This window comes from Phalacrocorax carbo, chromosome 3 (genome assembly GCF_963921805.1).
Source record: "Phalacrocorax carbo chromosome 3, bPhaCar2.1, whole genome shotgun sequence".
Taxonomy (NCBI): domain Eukaryota; kingdom Metazoa; phylum Chordata; class Aves; order Suliformes; family Phalacrocoracidae; genus Phalacrocorax; species Phalacrocorax carbo.
In genome coordinates this window covers 31,057,687-31,075,603 of record NC_087515.1, presented here as the reverse complement: position 1 = coordinate 31,075,603, position 17,917 = coordinate 31,057,687, and the positions used below count along the sequence as shown (strand labels likewise).

At 36.9% G+C, this 17,917-nt stretch overlaps 1 protein-coding gene across 5 annotated transcripts in view; it reads left to right on the top strand.

Moving 5' to 3' along the window:
- CDC42BPA (CDC42 binding protein kinase alpha) overlaps window positions 1-17,917 on the top strand; it is a 192,811-nt gene that overhangs the window by 153,838 nt on the left and 21,056 nt on the right. For all 5 annotated transcript variants that reach the window (XM_064446401.1, XM_064446398.1, XM_064446396.1 and 2 more), the window contains exons 23-33: window positions 3,885-4,004; window positions 4,677-4,757; window positions 6,889-6,994; window positions 7,730-7,866; window positions 8,528-8,667; window positions 9,546-9,627; window positions 10,797-11,013; window positions 11,769-11,831; window positions 12,761-13,354; window positions 15,278-15,375; window positions 17,004-17,088. In XM_064446401.1, the coding sequence (XP_064302471.1) occupies window positions 3,885-4,004; window positions 4,677-4,757; window positions 6,889-6,994; window positions 7,730-7,866; window positions 8,528-8,667; window positions 9,546-9,627; window positions 10,797-11,013; window positions 11,769-11,831; window positions 12,761-13,354; window positions 15,278-15,375; window positions 17,004-17,088 (1,723 nt within the window). The remainder of the gene's footprint in view (window positions 1-3,884; window positions 4,005-4,676; window positions 4,758-6,888; window positions 6,995-7,729; window positions 7,867-8,527; window positions 8,668-9,545; window positions 9,628-10,796; window positions 11,014-11,768; window positions 11,832-12,760; window positions 13,355-15,277; window positions 15,376-17,003; window positions 17,089-17,917) is intronic.

Genomic DNA, 17,917 nt, shown 5'->3' with positions numbered 1-17,917 from the left:
TGGGTTTTGGGTTTTTTTGCCAGGCGGATCTTTGTGTATCTCACTAGCTACTAGAAGCAATCAACCTGTTTTATTTAAACAATTTGTGATTATTTAATAACAATAAAATGGAATACCATTTTCCCTTGACAAAATTATTTTTCTGCACTTGCTGGAAAATATTATTTTCCCCTGTTAACAACACATTATGAATTAAAAATAGATTTCTTGAATTCTCCTGCAATCTGTCCTCACATGCAGTCCCTATGGGCTTTGGTTAGACTAAACAAATATGAACTTTGTAAATAACCACAGAATAAATCATGTTCTGAATTCTCATTAAACAAGAATAAGCCATAGTAGTGTGCGATGAGAGCCCTGTGACTTTACCTGCACATTCGTAATTAAGTGTAGAATAATTCTGGTTCTTAATGATGCTTTAAATCGGACATACTGTGCCTCCAAGAGATTGCTTTATTCATCTCATTCGAAGTACGGAGATGCTATCTGCAAATTTTTAGTGTAACATAGTCTGCAGTTTCACTGCTATTGTCCAGTGTAAAACTACAGACTCTAAAATAACTGTTCCTTTTTCTGGATGTTTATTCCCTCTTGTTGCCCCAGAATATCTCGTTTTCAAAATACTTGTAAAACTGAACATGTTTGTGTGTGTCTAAACCCTGCCTCTGGAGATATAGCGATGAATTCTGAGCTGATGTATGTGTCACTGCTTGGTTTTGTAACATATTCTCCTCCTTTCTTTGTTAAAGCGCTCTCCTTCCTGTACTCCAGCTAACAAAGGCAGACGTGTAAGAGGCTGTCGTACTCTATGTGGCCCTTTATTTTTTGCCTGTTGCGTACATGCCTTTGTTTAATGTATGGATTGTGTATTTACCTCACTGCATGTCTTGTGCTGCTGCTACTGTTTGCTGCTGCTGCTGTGCTTTTTGTTGTTTTACAGCTGTGGGCTAAAGGCTTTTGGAGTATTTCATTTGGTAATCCAATGAGCACAATATCACAGTAACTGGAGAAGGTGCTTTGGGTACTTTCTCATTTCAATTTGAAAGTTCTTTGTGAAAGCTGATCAGGTAGATGCAGGTTGGGAAGATGAGCAGATGTCAAATGGGGGCCTGTTTGTTTCCTTGCCCTCGGCAGAGGGCACGTGTTCAGTTATGGGAATTGCCTATAGAAGGTAGAGTTTGGCATTTGGGAGGCATGTCGTTGAAAATGATAGAAGGTATCGCAGTACAGAGATAAATGAGAAGTGGGGAACTGAATAAACTGGAGCATCAAGGAGGGCAGGAAAAAATTCATACAAGGAAAACAGAATTGCATGTGTCGCAGTCTGTTAAGCTGGAAATCTCTATGGTGTTTCAAAAATCAAGTTGGATTTTAAAAAATGGTGTTATCAAAGCTTTATCAGACTGAATTCGTACCAGGTATGCTATGCTGCCACTTTTGTTTCTTTTATACACATATGATAGGAATAGGAAAGAATGCAAAGCATTTATATTGAATATTCAATAAATCAGCAATAATGCCCAACAACTCTAATAATGACCTTACCTATGCAGTTTAAAGCACACAGCTCTGTGTGTGAGCTTACGGTAACTGCTTGTTTCTGTCAGCTGTGGCTCTAATTCAGAAGTCCATCTCTCCTCAAGAGGTGTTTATACACTGGCCAGCTTTGGCTCAGACCTACACAGGTGATACCATGTAGACAGCTAAGGACAGCCCTATGGAAGACAACCAGGCTATTACTGTTTGGTAGGAAATACTGAAATACGCTTTTGATAATCCATTGGATTAGTTTAAAACTAATTTTAATGGTGTTAATGCAGCCCACATAGGCTTTTGACCATAGCTGAGTCAGGTTGCTCTTGTACTTAGTTCTTCTCATTAAAGCAAGGAACCTGGAGATTACTGCAGCAATACAGCTTAAGGCCCTGTTTTTACGGTAAAGGTAATGGTTAAATATCCTTCAAATTCTGTAATGGTAGATCAGGTTCTGTGTGTTTTGTGGGCTTTTTATGTTCATAAGCAAAGTAAAAATCTATTTGTTACTGGTTCAGGAGTTGTCTTCAACCACAAAGGCTTTGTAGCACATTCCAGAAAAGTTCCATCATTCATATCATCCTTGTACTAATTTTTTTAAGAGACGCCATGCATATTCTTTGGTATATAGATGCTACTTTGAAAGGGAAAGCCTTTGGAGCATCTGGAAACATTTATGAAATGATAGATTAGATCTCTGAGTTTAACTTGCAGAAGAAAAGGAATGTCTGTTCCTTGCTATGAAAAATTCACCTGCAGCTACTCATTGGGATTATTTTTTAATAGCACTTTTATGAAGAAAGGTAGAATTGTTCGATGTTAGTCTTTGAGTGGACTCAAAGTTATAACATGTTTAGACTCAAAAAAGCTTGAAATAATTGAATCAGTGTTATGTCTATGCGGATTTACTGCTTAAAGGCATCAATGTTCCCAATACTGGATGAAGCTTCCAATTATTATTTGCTTCTGATAAATCGGAGCACAAAATGTTTGCTTTACTGCTAATTTTTGCCTCAATGCTTGAAACACAAGATCTATGTGTAGAAAACAGGTGTATCCCAGTGTAAGAATTTCACGTTTTCATTACAGAAATACTTGCAGGCATCTTACTATGCCTAAATTGATTAAGCTGATGAGCATTCTCCACCAGATAATTTTTTTTTAATGCTATGATAAAACTGGAAGCCATCAAACTCACTACTTTTAAAGAAAACCAAAAAAACACAAAACACACAAAAAATAAAACCAAACCCAAAAACAAGAGAAAAAAGACGAAGCAGCAGCTGCACCTGTTCGCTACCATAACTGCGTTTCTGGAGAACAGGACTGTATATGCATGTATAAGATTGGCTTGGCAATATATTTTACTCCCAAAAAGCAGTAAAGCTTGTGGAATTCTTATTATGATGTCAATGGCAAATGAGAAAAAAACCCACTGGAATGTTCAAGTGCTTTCTGTAAATGTTGCTTTTAGTTTCTGTGCAAGCTAGCCAAATCCTTAGCAGGGGGCACTGATGATAGCATTGCTTCAGGAAAGCCAAGCATGCAATGCAGGCCTCCAGCTTTTAGTTTTATTATTAGTGGAGAAAAGCATCCTCATTTTGCTATAATATTTTAAATGTAAATTTACATAGAAAACTTTGATGTAGAGATGTCTTGTTTCCAAGGAAGAAAGCTGCAGTCTCTAATTTTTTCAGTCGCACTGACAAAAGATGGCTTGTTATCCAAGATACCTGGTTGTACTTATATGCCTTGTTGTTCAGCGTACCTCTGTCAGGCTTAGTTTCATTGTATAGCAAGGAGTAGGAAAATATTCCCCTGAAGAAACTGTATTCCTGGAAAGGATGTTTTTGTAGTTCAAATGGGGTACAAAACCCCTCTGAATTCTCTGTAAATATAATTAACGCTAACCTCAGGAAATGTTGTTTGCTCTGTCTTTTCTCCTTATTTTCTCGTAAATATGTTTGCAGTGATTTACATGGGCTTATACGGAAATTCACTTCTAACAAATCTATGCTACCAGTAGACAAACGCAGTAGTGTTTAGAAAATATTCACCCTAAAAATGCTGAATTATGTCTCCTTAAGTGTTTATCAGGCCCGTGAACTAGCAGCTCTTACGCATGTGCTCACCTCTCAGTCTTGGTGTGTTTATATTCAATAATCTTCATTGCATTTTTGTACTTTAATTAGGAAGTTGCTTAAAACTGAATTTTTATCCCCTCAGTTCTGTCTTAGGAATTCTACTGCTCCCATATCTTACTTTGGTAAGATTTGAGAATTCTTTTTTAATGATGTTTTGATTTATTTTTTCGGGTTTTTTTTTTTTTTCCTCTTGAATTGTTCTCCTAGATTGATTCAGTTGAGAATTTTACATTGTCTAATACTCCATCACGGGATGAAGACAGCAAGTCTCACCTCCATTCAAGATCAAGGTCTCCATCTACAGCTAGTGAGATTGAACCAATTGAGGTACTTCAGTGTTAACAAATTTTTGGCCTGTTTTAGGGATAGCCGTTTCACTCATATAAAAATCGCTATTGCAAATCCTTTTGTTTAGAATGAAGCTCGCTCCTCTGCAGCAAGACTATTTAGGACCTTGTAATAGCCTTCTGCACTTGTGGTGAACTGTATTTTGGGGAATGTTGCTTTTCCTTTCACATATGGGTAGTTGAATAGAGATGGGAACTATGTTGAATCAATTAGATACAGTCTCTCTTCATAATGTATCCTCAATCATAAATATTTAAGAAATGTTGACACAAAGTTAATGTTATACTGTAGTTTGTAGGAGCACTCTTTGGAGTCCTGCTGGAAGTCCAATATGAAATATTAGCGAGGCTCTGCAGCTATAATAATGTATCCCTTTTCCATGATAAAAAAATTACCTCTGATTATTTTACATTAGAAGAGGTTCGATCAAATGTTTAAGATAATACAAAGTTATTTCTGACATTTAGGAGATGAATCTTACACATCATTTTGCTGAGAAATAGGATTTGGTTTTCTGAGTCCTTTCCTGTTTTAATCAGTTTGGTTTCACTGCTTGTATGTTTGAAGATGGGGTGGGTGGGACATAATAGACTTTTCACTTTATTCAAGCTATCTTTGATGCCTTATTGATCCTTTGGGAACTGTATTCAGGTTACAGATCATCCTCCCCGTTCAATTCACACACCGACCATGAGGACAGCATATATTGGATCGGGACTCTCTGCACCAAAGGTATTCAGTCAAGTGTTCACAGTTTTTCAGTAAGGGGGAAAATATTGCTCCTGAGCAACAGCTTCAGGAGACCTGTTTATGACAGTAATCTTAGCAGAACTGCCTAGAAGGGTTGTTTATGTGCCAGCTGGTTGCTTTCTAGAATTTAAAACCCCTCATTTTTACATTATGTGGGGTGACAAGTTGTACTAGGCATTCCACTGTAGCAGCACACAGGCATTTGATTATAGGAGAAACCGTACTTTGGACATTAGAAAGAGATAAATGAACCAGAACATGAAGAAAGGAAAAGAGATGTCCTAGAACAGAGTGTTTACCAGCATGTGTCTGACCAACCGGCCTCTATCCTCTGCATACAGTAAAACTGATTTCACTGTGGGCCAGTCTTGGCTTAGCACATCTGTGTGCTAATTAGATGCTTATTTTTGAGAAAAGGCAACGGGTAAGCCTAAAATGAAACCGTAGATTTGCATTTTTTATAAGCAATGTAGAGTGAGCGCTACAGCCAGCACTGCAGCACTGGGCTGCGAAAGGGAACCCCAGTTTTTGTCTTCTGGCGTTTTACTTGCATAAATACTGATTTCACATCAGTTGTTGAAATTATTTTGCTGTTGGCCAAATAAGTCAGTCAGCATATGCTAATTCATAGTGAATTGAGTATGTTCAAGCAAAGGAGGAATAAGATATAAGCTATTAATGGAAAAATCTTCTCATAAGAGTTTCAGAAGTGCCTTGATGGCTTAGGAATCTTCTGTATATTGAAAAAAATCAGTTTTTCTGCAACTAATCAATGAAGTATGTCTTTCTAATATATCTGTTCCTCTGCTTTGATAAATTGCAAAATAGCAAAAGACTTCATTTGTGTGAAGGAAAGCTAGGAAGTTTGAGCAGACAGTGTTCTGTTGGCGACACCTTAGTACATCAATTTAAAAAATAATGTAAGTGCACTTAGATCATGTGAAACAGATTTTAGTGTGCACATCGTTTCATTTTTGCAAACATGTTGCTTAGTCAGTAATGATTGGCTTTCTAATTTATATGTTCCCTAAAGAACCTTCTTACTTTGATTGCATCAGTTTTTAAAGCTAAATATTGTTTCCCTGCAAGTTTCAAAACAAGACGTCCATCTGTAGACAGAAAGCTTCCATTTTAACAGTAAAATGTTAATTAAATATAGATGAAGTTTGAGACCTTAGCTGTGGTATCTTATGCATTGAAAAACAGGAAAGTGAGTAAAATTTTAATATGCCTACTCATTAAAATAGTCTGCAAAATTCTCTTATTTTGGATCACGTACATTATTCGGGTTATTTACACAGCCTTTGTGTTCACCCTTTGCTGTATCCTTTCTCCACCTAACAGTTTTGGCTTCGCTGGGAGCTGTTTTAGAAAAGCAAAGCAGCTTCCTGGATTTCATATAAGGCAGTTTAGAATCATACTGCTACATTACATAGTTATTTAGCCTTGGTATCATAGCATCAGCACTGCCATCCTTGAGAAGAAAGGGACAATTAAAACACTTACTCATGTAGTCTGTGTTCCCAAGAACTAACAAGAAGAGAAGCTCTTTCAAAATCAACGACTTCTATGCTCTTGCTTTTAAATTGGGTGTTCTGAAATTGCCTGTGCCTGGCACGATAAAAGTGAACCCTATCATGCTTTCCGGCATAAAAATTAGACTTTTGAAAAAGGCTGATTGTTTGTTTTTTTTTTAACTAAGGCAATACTCCTTACAGAGGAGCATTGAATTTGCAGCTTAGAAAATACTGTGGTGGGTTGACCTTGACTGGCCACCAGGTGCCCACCAAGCACATACATACACACATTGAACTTCTAGGGTGTAATGGAATCATTTTGGCAACTTTCCTCTCTGCAATAGAAGCAAGCTCGTGTTCTGAGACAAGGTTCAGTTTCCATGGTTTCATTTACAGAGGATGGTTTAAACTATCAATAACAATCACTGATAAGGAATTTTTTTTCAGCCCATGTGTTTGGAGCTCAGATCTCATTTCAGCAAACACAAATAAGCTACCTCTTTAAATGAATGTATGCACTCTTACATCTGCGAAAAAAAACCCCTGTTCTTCAGAAGTGTTACAGGTATTAACATCCTTGTCTGCTTGTTTCACAGCCTAAAGCTCACCAGTTTGTAGTGAAATCATTTAATACACCAACAAAATGCAATCAATGCACATCTCTGATGGTTGGTTTAATACGACAGGGCTGTACTTGTGAAGGTAAGCACTTGTGAAAGCAGGAACTGTGAGCTGAAGTTTTTATAGGTGCAAATTGCAGAGTAAATGTTGTGGTGTGATAATGCAGGAATTCCGTGTTTATGTTTTGAATAACAATATCTTCTCATGCTTCAGTCTTTTAACAGTAGAAGCCAAACACTTTGAACATCTTACGTAACAGATTGCCTAGTGGTCTGGGGACATACTTGTTCCAGTTGGTGGTAGAAGAGCTTAGCGCAGTTTGATTAAAGTAGCAATAAAGGGCCACAGTCTGTGGTCAGGTATGCTGACAGCAGCTTTGCTTTCTGGGCAAAATACAAGACAGCTTTGCCATTCAGTACCAATTTTGTTTCTTTCCAGGACTAATTTATTCTAAGTTTGTATGTACACAGAGTGACACTCATCATTTAGAGGAGCCTCCAGCTTTTTGTTTACTAGTGGAGTTGGGCCTGGAGGAAATAATAGGTATTATCTAAGTATGAGCTTCTAATTGGATGAAACTAGGATGTGTATCCATACACCTCTGAAAATCAGAAAATCAATTTAGAGCAGATAAAAGCATGAACTGCTGCTGTGCCCAGGCTTCCATTTCTGTCTCTGTGTAGCAAAGTTCAGTGAAACTATTCAGTTGTTGGTCAAAAAAAGAGAGGATTCCTTTATAAATGTCGTTGTCATTATCATAGCTTTTGCACTGCAAAGTAAGCATCAAATCTTTTTGTTTCTTCTCCTCCTCACAAGTATGTGGATTCTCTTGCCACGTGACCTGTGCAGACAAGGCTCCTGCAGTATGTCCAATCCCTCCCGACCAGACTAAGGGACCTTTGGGAATAGATCCGCAGAAAGGCATAGGAACAGCGTATGAAGGACATGTCCGAGTAAGTATCAGGTAGCTGCATTTGGGGCACTTATATGAAATTTGTTGTTTTCCAGATCTGGAATTGGGGCATCGGGGGGATGGATTCAATTATACCTTAAGGTAACAGTCTGGAAACTAACACCTAAATTTTCACAAAGCAACTCTTGGAATTTTCAACAGTAATCCTCTCTCCATCTCTTTTGGCTATTGTGCTTTGAGTTGATCTTGAATAGTTCATCTCTAGAGATCAGATCATCTCCAGGGCCTGTGAGTTTTTTTTTTAGTCTTTCTGTTGATGCTAGTACTGGCTAGAGTAATTGGTGTGGATACTTCTACATAAATACTATAAAAATTACTCAGTACAGTTTTGGCCTTACGTCTGTTGACCAACTAGAAATGGATTTCTTTCTCTGTATTTGTTATTATAGCTTTGAATGAGTTTGTGAAATAAGAAGAAAGAATCTGTGGTGCTATGAATTTTTTTAAATAATATATTGTGGTGCCTGTGTGGCTGTGTTTGATGCTCTTACTGCACCTGTGCTGTTGTTTATATTGCTAAACATTATCACTGAATAAAAGCTTGTCAGCCTAGGCCAGAGAATTGATTTTCATACCATCTGTTTGATTTTTTGATTGCATGCAAATGTACATAGAGTTGATCAAAATTTATTTTCCTAAAGGTACCAAAACCAGCTGGAGTAAAGAAAGGTTGGCAGAGAGCGCTGGCAGTGATCTGTGATTTTAAACTCTTCCTATATGATGTAGCAGAAGGAAAAGCATCCCAGCCCAGCGTGATAGTGAGTCAGGTCATAGACATGAGGTAAGCTGTTCGGTGCTGAGTGGGAGCTTTTCAGAGGTACTGAGACCTTTTTTGGTTGGTTTGTTTGTTTTTTGTGAAATCAGTAAGCAAGCTCCGGAGCTTTTATGAAACACAGTAATCCGTGTTGAGAACCTCTAATTTTCTGGAAAAAAGCAGTAGTTGCAGTTAGCCTGAACTACACTTGTGTGTTCATATGTGGCAATCTAAACTTCCATTACTACATCATATGCCAAAATGCATCTGTTCAGCTGTATAGAAGATCTGGAATGAATAAAGAAGAAAAATACATTCTTTTAGGGTTGAATAGAGTTTTGAAAGACAGATAAAACTTTGTTCCGGAGTAAAACTAATAGAATTTTTTATTCAGAAGGGCTAAATAGCTTGTTCCCACTGTCTTCAGTATTACTGAAATACTACCAACCTCACTGAAGGTTGAAAACATTTAACATACCAACTAGGTAAAGTCAATCTCTGAACTAGGTTAGTTTATCCAGGAAGTCTCAAACAGCTTTAGCTTGTAGCTTATAGCTTCTCATGAGTTTGGATTTTTATGAGAGTTGGAGAGGCATTCTTGGCCCAGGCTTATTTAAGTTTGCCTTTTTTTAAAAAAAAAAAAAAAAAAAAGTTTTAATTTAAACAAACAAAACCAGAATAGTTTTATCTCCCTCAGCATTTGCCAGGAATTAATTATGCAACATTGCATTTGTGAGTTTCATCTGCAGATAAAGGGGAGAGAATAATATAAAAAATGAGAACTCAGTACTGTCTTGGGCCATTCACAAAACAAGGCTATTGGTACTATGGAAACATAAGTAAAAAACAAACTTACAGATTTTACTCTTAAACTCTTCTCCAATTATGTTTGTGGTCTCCCTAAGGGATGAAGAATTCTCAGTGAGTTCCGTCTTGGCCTCAGATGTCATCCATGCAAATCGAAAAGATATCCCCTGTATCTTTAGGGTAAGTATTATGTCTTGAACCTAGTAACCCAGAAGTACAGGATTTCACAGCGTGATGTGTGGTGTGCATTCACTGACAGCTTGCTAGTATTTTATTTCCTTTGCAAGTTCTGGCCATGTGGTATCCATGGCAGCAGCAGCAGCAGCATGAGGATCTCTACATACATCATTTTCACTGGTAAAAATAGCACTGGTACGTTTAGACAAGCTCTTGTCTCCCTGTTTACGTGGGTTTTATTTTTCTAACCTTCACAATAAGATGTACTTTTCTCAACCTTCTGTTAGTCATTTGGAATTCTGTTGTTCATTACCTTCCACATTTTCGTTTCCTAAAGTTGCCATCTCCTTCTCAGTTTAATTTGTTGTGTTATTCCTGAAGCCTTTATATTATGTATTTTCTTTGTGTATATGCATTGGGTCTCTGAAATATCCCATTCATCAGGTAGTCATTATAGAAATCTAGTGTAAAATGCTCATCAAAATTTATGTCTATTATCTGGTATTATGATTTTGCCATTACTGGCTTTTTCTAATACTCTTATTTTTACTAGATATTCTATTGAAGCTTTGACCTCAATGAAATATCTTTGGCATCTTACTAATTCCCCTACCATTTCTTTACTATACCATTTTGTTTCACTCCTTGTTTTTCCAGCTTTCAGACTGTTCATCACTCTGCGTGCTGAGAAGAGATAAACCTACAAAAGGGGCTTTAATTTTTATCTATAATAGCTGTACCAAATACATGAAAAGGATCATAGATCATTCTACCATAAAGAACTTTCTTATTTCAGTAAATTATTAACGAAAAATATTGGTCTTAAAAAATACAGAATACTTTGTAAGAAATGCTTTTCATTATAAAATTGCTATGAGAAACAGATGACTACATTATTTAGGGCAGGCACTTGCATATTACAGAATAAATATAAATGCATTTAGAATAAAGCCAAAGTTTTCTCAGTTCTTTGAGTTAGTCGCATCTAGAGGTTTTTCTGCTGTGGGTTCTTGACTGCAATAGAGTGTTTTATGCTATCTAAGGTAACATTTTTTGCATTCTTAGTTCAGACAGCTAATTAAAAGGGCACTTACAGGCATCCCTTGTAAAAATGATCACAATTAATTTTTTTATTGCTTATGACTTAAAATATCTGTTTTAAAATTTTCCAGGTCACAGCCTCTCAGCTCTCTGCATCCAGTAATAAGTGTTCAATCCTGATTCTAGCAGATGGTGAGAATGAAAAAAGCAAGTGGGTAGGAGTGCTGAATGAACTGCATAGGCTCTTGAAGAAGAACAAACTCAAAGACCGCTCGGTCTATGTTCCCAAAGAAGCTTATGACAGCACCTTACCACTCATCAAAACAACACAGTCAGCAGCAATCATAGGTATGAAATGAATAAGAAGAAAGCTGTAAGAAAAATGGGCATGCTAAAAGCATGCCTTTTTTCTTTTTTTGTAAAAACACATTAAATTGCGTTATCTACTGAATACAGATTAATGTGTAGGGGTTTTATCCCATATGAAAATGTGTATGGGTTTGAGAGGTGTGCAATTCACTAGCCAGTACTTTTGTCAGATCTTTAAGAATATTCCCTCTATTCCCACATATTCCTATTTCTGAATAATTTTGAGTGAGAATTAGACATTACTCTTCGGTTATTCTGTAAACATAATTTCTTAACTGGGCAAAATTAGCCCTATAGAATAGACATAAATCATGGACTTTACAAAATCTGCTTGTGGGACCAGAAAGAAAACGTAAAAGCAGAGAATTAATTTAGTCTTCTTAAATCCTACTGCATAACATATGTTGAACTCTGATTAATGAAATTATTCTTTAAATATGGTATAGTTATTTCAAAATCAGTAGTACACTGAAGTTCTCTGAATGGTTTGTTAAAAATTGTTTCTTGCTGTTATCATTTTACCTGTTAGTAGAAGTAAAAGACTTATTTTTTCAGAAACTTGAAAGATTGGGAGGCTACCAAGGGTTTTTTTTTGTTACATTAATGTGTCAGGTTTGACTTTATATTTGTTTATTTCAATATATTAAAAAACTGTTAATCAGAATTATCTCTATTGTTGAAGAAGTACTTCCAAAGAAAAATAACCTTTTGTTTTTGTTTTCTTAATATCATAGACCATGAAAGAATAGCTCTGGGGAATGAAGAAGGGTTATTTGTTGTGCATGTCACCAAAGATGGTAAGAATTTAGGAACTGGTAATAATTTCCCTAATATTAAATAATCAGAAAGTGACTTTGTAACCTTTTTTCTCTTTCAATATCCTCTGGTTTCACTTTTCTCGATTTACTACATTATCAGCTGGACAACCCCATATGAGAGCTGATAATCAAGGTGTTCTGTGCGCTTTGTGTTTTGGGTATTGTTTCCAGTAACAAAGATCCAGCAGCTGGAATGCAGCTGAAGGTTTTCTTCCCTTGTTTGAAGCAGACTCAATACTGAATTCAGACCAGGTTGCTCAGGACTTTGTCCAGTCAGGTCTGGAAAATCCCCAAGGATGGAGGTTCCATAATCTCTCTGGGCTGCCTGTTGCAAATTATTCTCATAATGAAACATTTAGTTTGTATACCCAGTAGGAACATCCCTCATTTTAATTTTTAATTATTGTCTTCTCTTCTGCTGTGCACCTCAGTAAGGAGCCTGGCTTGATCCTTTCTGTAATGTTCTCCTTGGTATTAGAAATGAAAATTTACCTTCAATATCGTAAAGACATGCAATGACAGATGCCCAAGCTAATTCAACAAGCAACATGTTTAATTGTATGTTTCAGTTCTTTGGGGGTTTTCCTTTATTCAGTAGTTTTGTGGCTATAAACTGGTTTTGAAGTGAATACTGAAATAATACAGTGGTTGTTATTGCATTGGATATGCTCCTCCCTTTTTCTGATGAGGAAAAGCCAAAGGTCTGGCCAGCATTGCCACATCTGGTATTATTAAAATACATGTTTTGATTCTGTACTTTTTAATGTTGCAGGGAAGCAATAAAGAGGATTTCTTGGGTTTCCTTCATAGTTTATCTTTACAAATACGTTATAATTGATTCACACTTCAACATTATTTACTTGGATTTGGGGGTTTTTGTTTTGTGTTTTGTTTTGTTTTTTTTTTAGAGATTATCCGTGTTGGTGACAATAAGAAGGTTCATCAGATTGAGCTTATCCCAAATGAACAGCTCATTGCAGTAATCTCAGGACGAAACCGTCATGTGCGGCTTTTCCCTATGGCTGCTCTGGATGGAAGGGAGACTGAGTTTTATAAGCTGGCAGAGACAAAAGGCTGTCAGTCAATAGTTTCTGGACATGTGCGCCACGGAGCTCTTACATGCCTGTGTGTAGCTATGAAAAGGCAGGTCCTCTGTTATGAACTAAATCAGAGTAAGACACGTCACAAAAAGATCAAGGAGATCCAAGTCCAGGGGAATGTCCAGTGGATGTCAGTCTTCAGTGACCGTCTTTGTGTGGGCTACCAGTCAGGTTTCTTAAAATATCCACTTCATGGAGAAGGCAGCCCATACAGTCTGCTCCATCCAGATGACCACACACTATCATTTATCTCACAGCAGCCAACTGATGCCATCTGTGCGGTCGAAATCTCAAATAAAGAATACCTGCTGTGTTTTAGCAGCGTAGGGGTTTACGTTGACTGCCAGGGCCGAAGATCTAGACAACAAGAATTGATGTGGCCCGCAACTCCATCTTCTTGCTGTAAGTTGCCATTTGTGTCGGTTTACTTGCTATTATACGTTGAAGGGATCGCTGCTTATATTAATATCCACAGGAAGTGAAGTTCAAGGATAACGACCTGACAGGTAAATGAACGCTTTCAGCTTCTGTCAGCATTTTTAACCTTGTCAGAGGGTTTAATCCTGACTTCAGTTGTGGTAATTTTGACAGCTCTGTCACTTACCTATACTGCTGTAGCACAAAGAGGGATCAAGGGTCAGGTTTTCTAATGCTGATGTCCAATTTCTAAACACATGGCCTGATCTCTAAAACAGTGAAAGCCTCAGGCCCTACAGAGGCTAATGGGATCTTTATGCATTCTGGACCACCAATACCAGACTTTTGTTATTTAAAATCTTTAAAATTGTTCATACTTTGGCTTAGCATTCAAATTCAAGCTTTCTTGATGGTCAGAGTCATAAGGATCTGGTAATTTGACTTATTTTTCTCTAATGGTGTTTATTCCTACTTGAAGGGTTTTTTCCTTTTCTTACTCCCTCGTTCTCTCTTCTTCAGCAGTTTTTGTTGGCACTCTATCATTCATCCCCTCTCTTTGCTTTTCTTTAAAAATCAGTTTTTAAGTTTGTCCCCCCACTGTCTCCCTCTTCCCTTCCAAAATACAATGTATGGCAGACAGCACAGAAAATGTTTCATAAACTTAAGGGAAAAATGCTGTAATTCTTCAAGGTTTCAGTTTCCAGCAAGAACCATGTTAAACATTTATTGTATGTTTTATCGAAGCTGAGACTTCATCTTTGTGACGGAGGGGGGGAAAAAAAAAACCTGCAATGCCCATCTTCTTTTTAATGTCTTTTTGAATGCAGCTAAGTATTAGCCAAATTTGTCCTCAGAGTATCTGTGAATAAGCCCATACTTATGCTGATCTTTAAAATAGTCTGCCTTCCTACCTCACTGTGACAGCAGTACAGGCACACTGCAGAGGAGAGGAATGTTTTACCTTGTTTGAGTGAAACCCCTTCTGAATGCAGAAGGAGCAACTTTTACAGGCTGTATGTCACCTTGGTTTTCAAGCAAGAGTGTGATTATTACAATGGACTCAGAGAATGAATGAATCAAAATAATAGATTTTGTGATAGATTGAAAAACAGGTATTTTTCGCATGTAGTTCATCTATACTGGTCATTGATATTGGTGAAAAATTTTTGATTGCCTTAAACAAAGTGACTTGATGCTATTCCAGTGCACGTGGAATGGTGGTATATTTTATAGCAAAAACTGTTACATTTAAACAAAAACTAGATGCTCTCGTTAGTCTTGGCAGACTATGGCAGTCTTGTTGCCGACGTGGAAATATTGAATTCTCCTTTAGGAGTGGTCCCAGTGGAACAAATTTCATCCTGGGGAAATGTGCCAGATGAGTAGCACAAGAATTCTCTACAATCCTGAAAATAAGAGCATCAAAGCTAAAAGGAAACATGAACGTTTTTATGACTCTGACATGGTGCTTAGTTCCAGCTGAAGTTCTTTTAGTATGTAGTCCAAAGACTAAGAGCTCAGTTCTTTCAAATGACAGTTATTAAACGACTACAATATATTTTCCTACCACATCATTTACAAAATACGAGCTCTTAAAAATAGGGCTTTTAGAAGAACCACATCAGTGTTTGGCAGAGTAAACTGTAATCCCTTGTAGTTCAAAAAGTGGTTTGGTTCTGCAAAGTTAAAAGTCACGGAGGTTTTAGGTTTTTTTGGTGATGGTTTGCCTTCAGAATAAACTTCTTGGTCATTTTAGTGTTAAAACACATTTTGCAGAGATTTACTTAGATTGTGGGGTGGGTTTTTTGTAATAAATATTATTAAACCATAAGAAATTGTCTGTTTTGAGCCCTGTCTATGACATGTCTTAGCCCTGACATGACGCTATACCTAATCCTTACCTCTCAGGTTACAATGCACCATACCTCTCTGTGTACAGTGAAAATGCAATTGATGTCTTCGACGTGAACTCCATGGAGTGGATTCAGACTATTCCTTTCAAAAAGGTAACTTCTGCTGTTTTGATATCAGTTAAAGAATCTGTCTAGACTCAATATTGCTTTGCTACAGTCATATTGGGTTTTTTAAGCACATTAGAAGCCATCATTAAAACTGCTTGTTTAAAAATAGTTGACCTAAAAGAAGAGCTACTGCAAAGGAGCCAGTGCTTTTTGTTTGAAGTATAAGATATGAAATGTGTTTTGCATGTGGTTTCAGATGAATGGTCAGTCTGGAGCGTATGAGGTTGTTAGACTTAGTGATATTATTGTAGAGAGCAGTTTCTTCATATTAATTGCACGTGGCTTCATTGGGACTGATTGCATTTGTTATTGCCAGAAGATGGTGGATGTTAAACAGGTGGATAATTAAACAGGCCTTCAAAAATCTGTCTTCTGCTGCTTGAGAACACTGTAGACAGATAGTATTAGAACATTTTGTTTCAACCAGTACAAATATTAAAACACCAGGATGATGTCCAGTTTGGATCACTTATCAAAAGGAAGAAGTTTTTGAAAACTGACACTTCCTTGGTATTTAGGAGGTGTTTGCTCAGCTGTATTTGGAAAGAAAAAAAGAAAGTAGGGGTTTTTTCCATATTTTAGACTCACTTCAACTTTGTATTAGTGTCAACACAATTCCTTTAACTGGCATTCCAGTGCCATAGAACTACAAGAAATTGTCCTTGTGGTCTTGTGTTAGTCATTCAGTCACTCGGCGTATCAGTTTGCCATGTGTCAGATGCAGACCAGGATAGTATGGATGGCAATGCTGTAAGGACAAATAATGCAAAGATCAAGGTGCTCAGTTATTAACCGTCTTAAGGAGAGAAGAAGAATCTGGCTTTTGAGAGGAACTTTCCTTTACTCCTTCTGGTGTCCAAACTGAGTTATTAAGCAGTTGGAGCATTTTTTTCCTACACGGCAAAATGTGATTTAGTACTTTAATAGTTGGTTCAAGACTGCCCATTTAATGAATGAAGCTACTTTCAACAAACAAGAATTGTTACATCTGGGAGACTCAAAAATGGCAATTTATTATGAAGAGTTTGTTTCTAGCACAATTTGCAGGCTCAAAGAGTGGAACTCTTCTTTCTTTACAGTTGGAAATCATGAACATCAGTAGGTTTTAGCAATCTGTATATACTGTTATCAAGTTGCAAAGAGTAATTGTGACATAATACTAATATAAAATAAAAGCACAGCTTATTGCTTTGTGCATCTAGTAGACAAAATTGAGTTGTTATATGAAGTAGACTTCTAAAAGGATTATTCATTTAATTGCTGGGAGGAATGGTGTTAACTTTAGGCAACTCCCTCTGTACTCGTTCTCCAAACAGAAATTTAAAATCTAAAATTCTTTTTAACTCTTCCTCATGGCTTTAATGATTCACAGTTGTTATTCTTGAGAGCAGGCGTGTGTTACTGGAAGCAGGAGACACTGCTCCCTCCAGCCTGCAGTTCTTCTGTGGAGCAGGCTTTGCTCTGGCCAGTTACACTGTTCTTTTGCTCCCTGGTTGGCTTTGTAACAGTGCTCCTCTTATAGAGTTTATAATGCACCTTGGAGCTTTCAGAATAAGATGCACTCTATAAATGTGAGTTATTACATTTACAAGGATTGATTTTCCTTGTTTCAGGTACGACCCTTGAATACAGAAGGATCACTAAACCTCTTAGGCCTGGAGACGGTTAGATTAATATATTTCAAAAACAAAATGGCAGGTAAGTAAAGAGAAGCCAATTTTCATCACGCAAATTTTTGTTTAGAAAGAGCATTTTTCTTTGGCCTGGACCTGTGCATTGTAGAAAGTGATCTCCCAAAACATATGGGTGCTTCTTAATTTGGGAGAAAGTGAAAGCTTATAGATTCCCCAGTGATTGCAATCACATCTGCTAGGCAGCTATGCTGAACCTTTTTTTCCCTTTTGAATATTCAATGAAGACTTGAATGAAGACTGGAAATAGAAAATAGAATGACTAGACACTTCCTCCAAATCTGGGATTGCCTGCCAGAACGCTATCTAAAAATGCCTGCACAATGAAAGGCTTTAATAGTGATCTTGACAATACTGTATTAAAATTAATATTATACTTAACCACAAACCTTTCCTAAGGATCAGAAAGTAATATAATATTATGTAGTCCTAACTTGTTGTTAGGCCTACATATGGTTGTGTGCCAAAGTTTTAGCTTCAGAATTCTCTTTTTTCAATGAGTCGTTTTGATTTTTTTGTTTTCTTTTTAGACCCCATTTCATAAGCATGCTCTCCTGAGTAATTTCCTTAACCTTTTTTTTAACCTCTTAGGCAGAGAGGGGATGTGCTTTGTTTTAACAATCAAAAGCTATATTTTTTTTAACTATTCTGAAAACAGTGGAAATAAACACTCTAGAAACATATACTGCTGTTGGCAGTGTTTCAGTGTTTATTTAAAATCCTATTGAATTAGTACAAAAGGAATGGCAGTGGTAGAGAGGAGCAATATGGTGGAAGTATGTATAATGAATTTTCAAGTCTAATAAAGATTGAATATTAAAAGCATAGGATCAGAA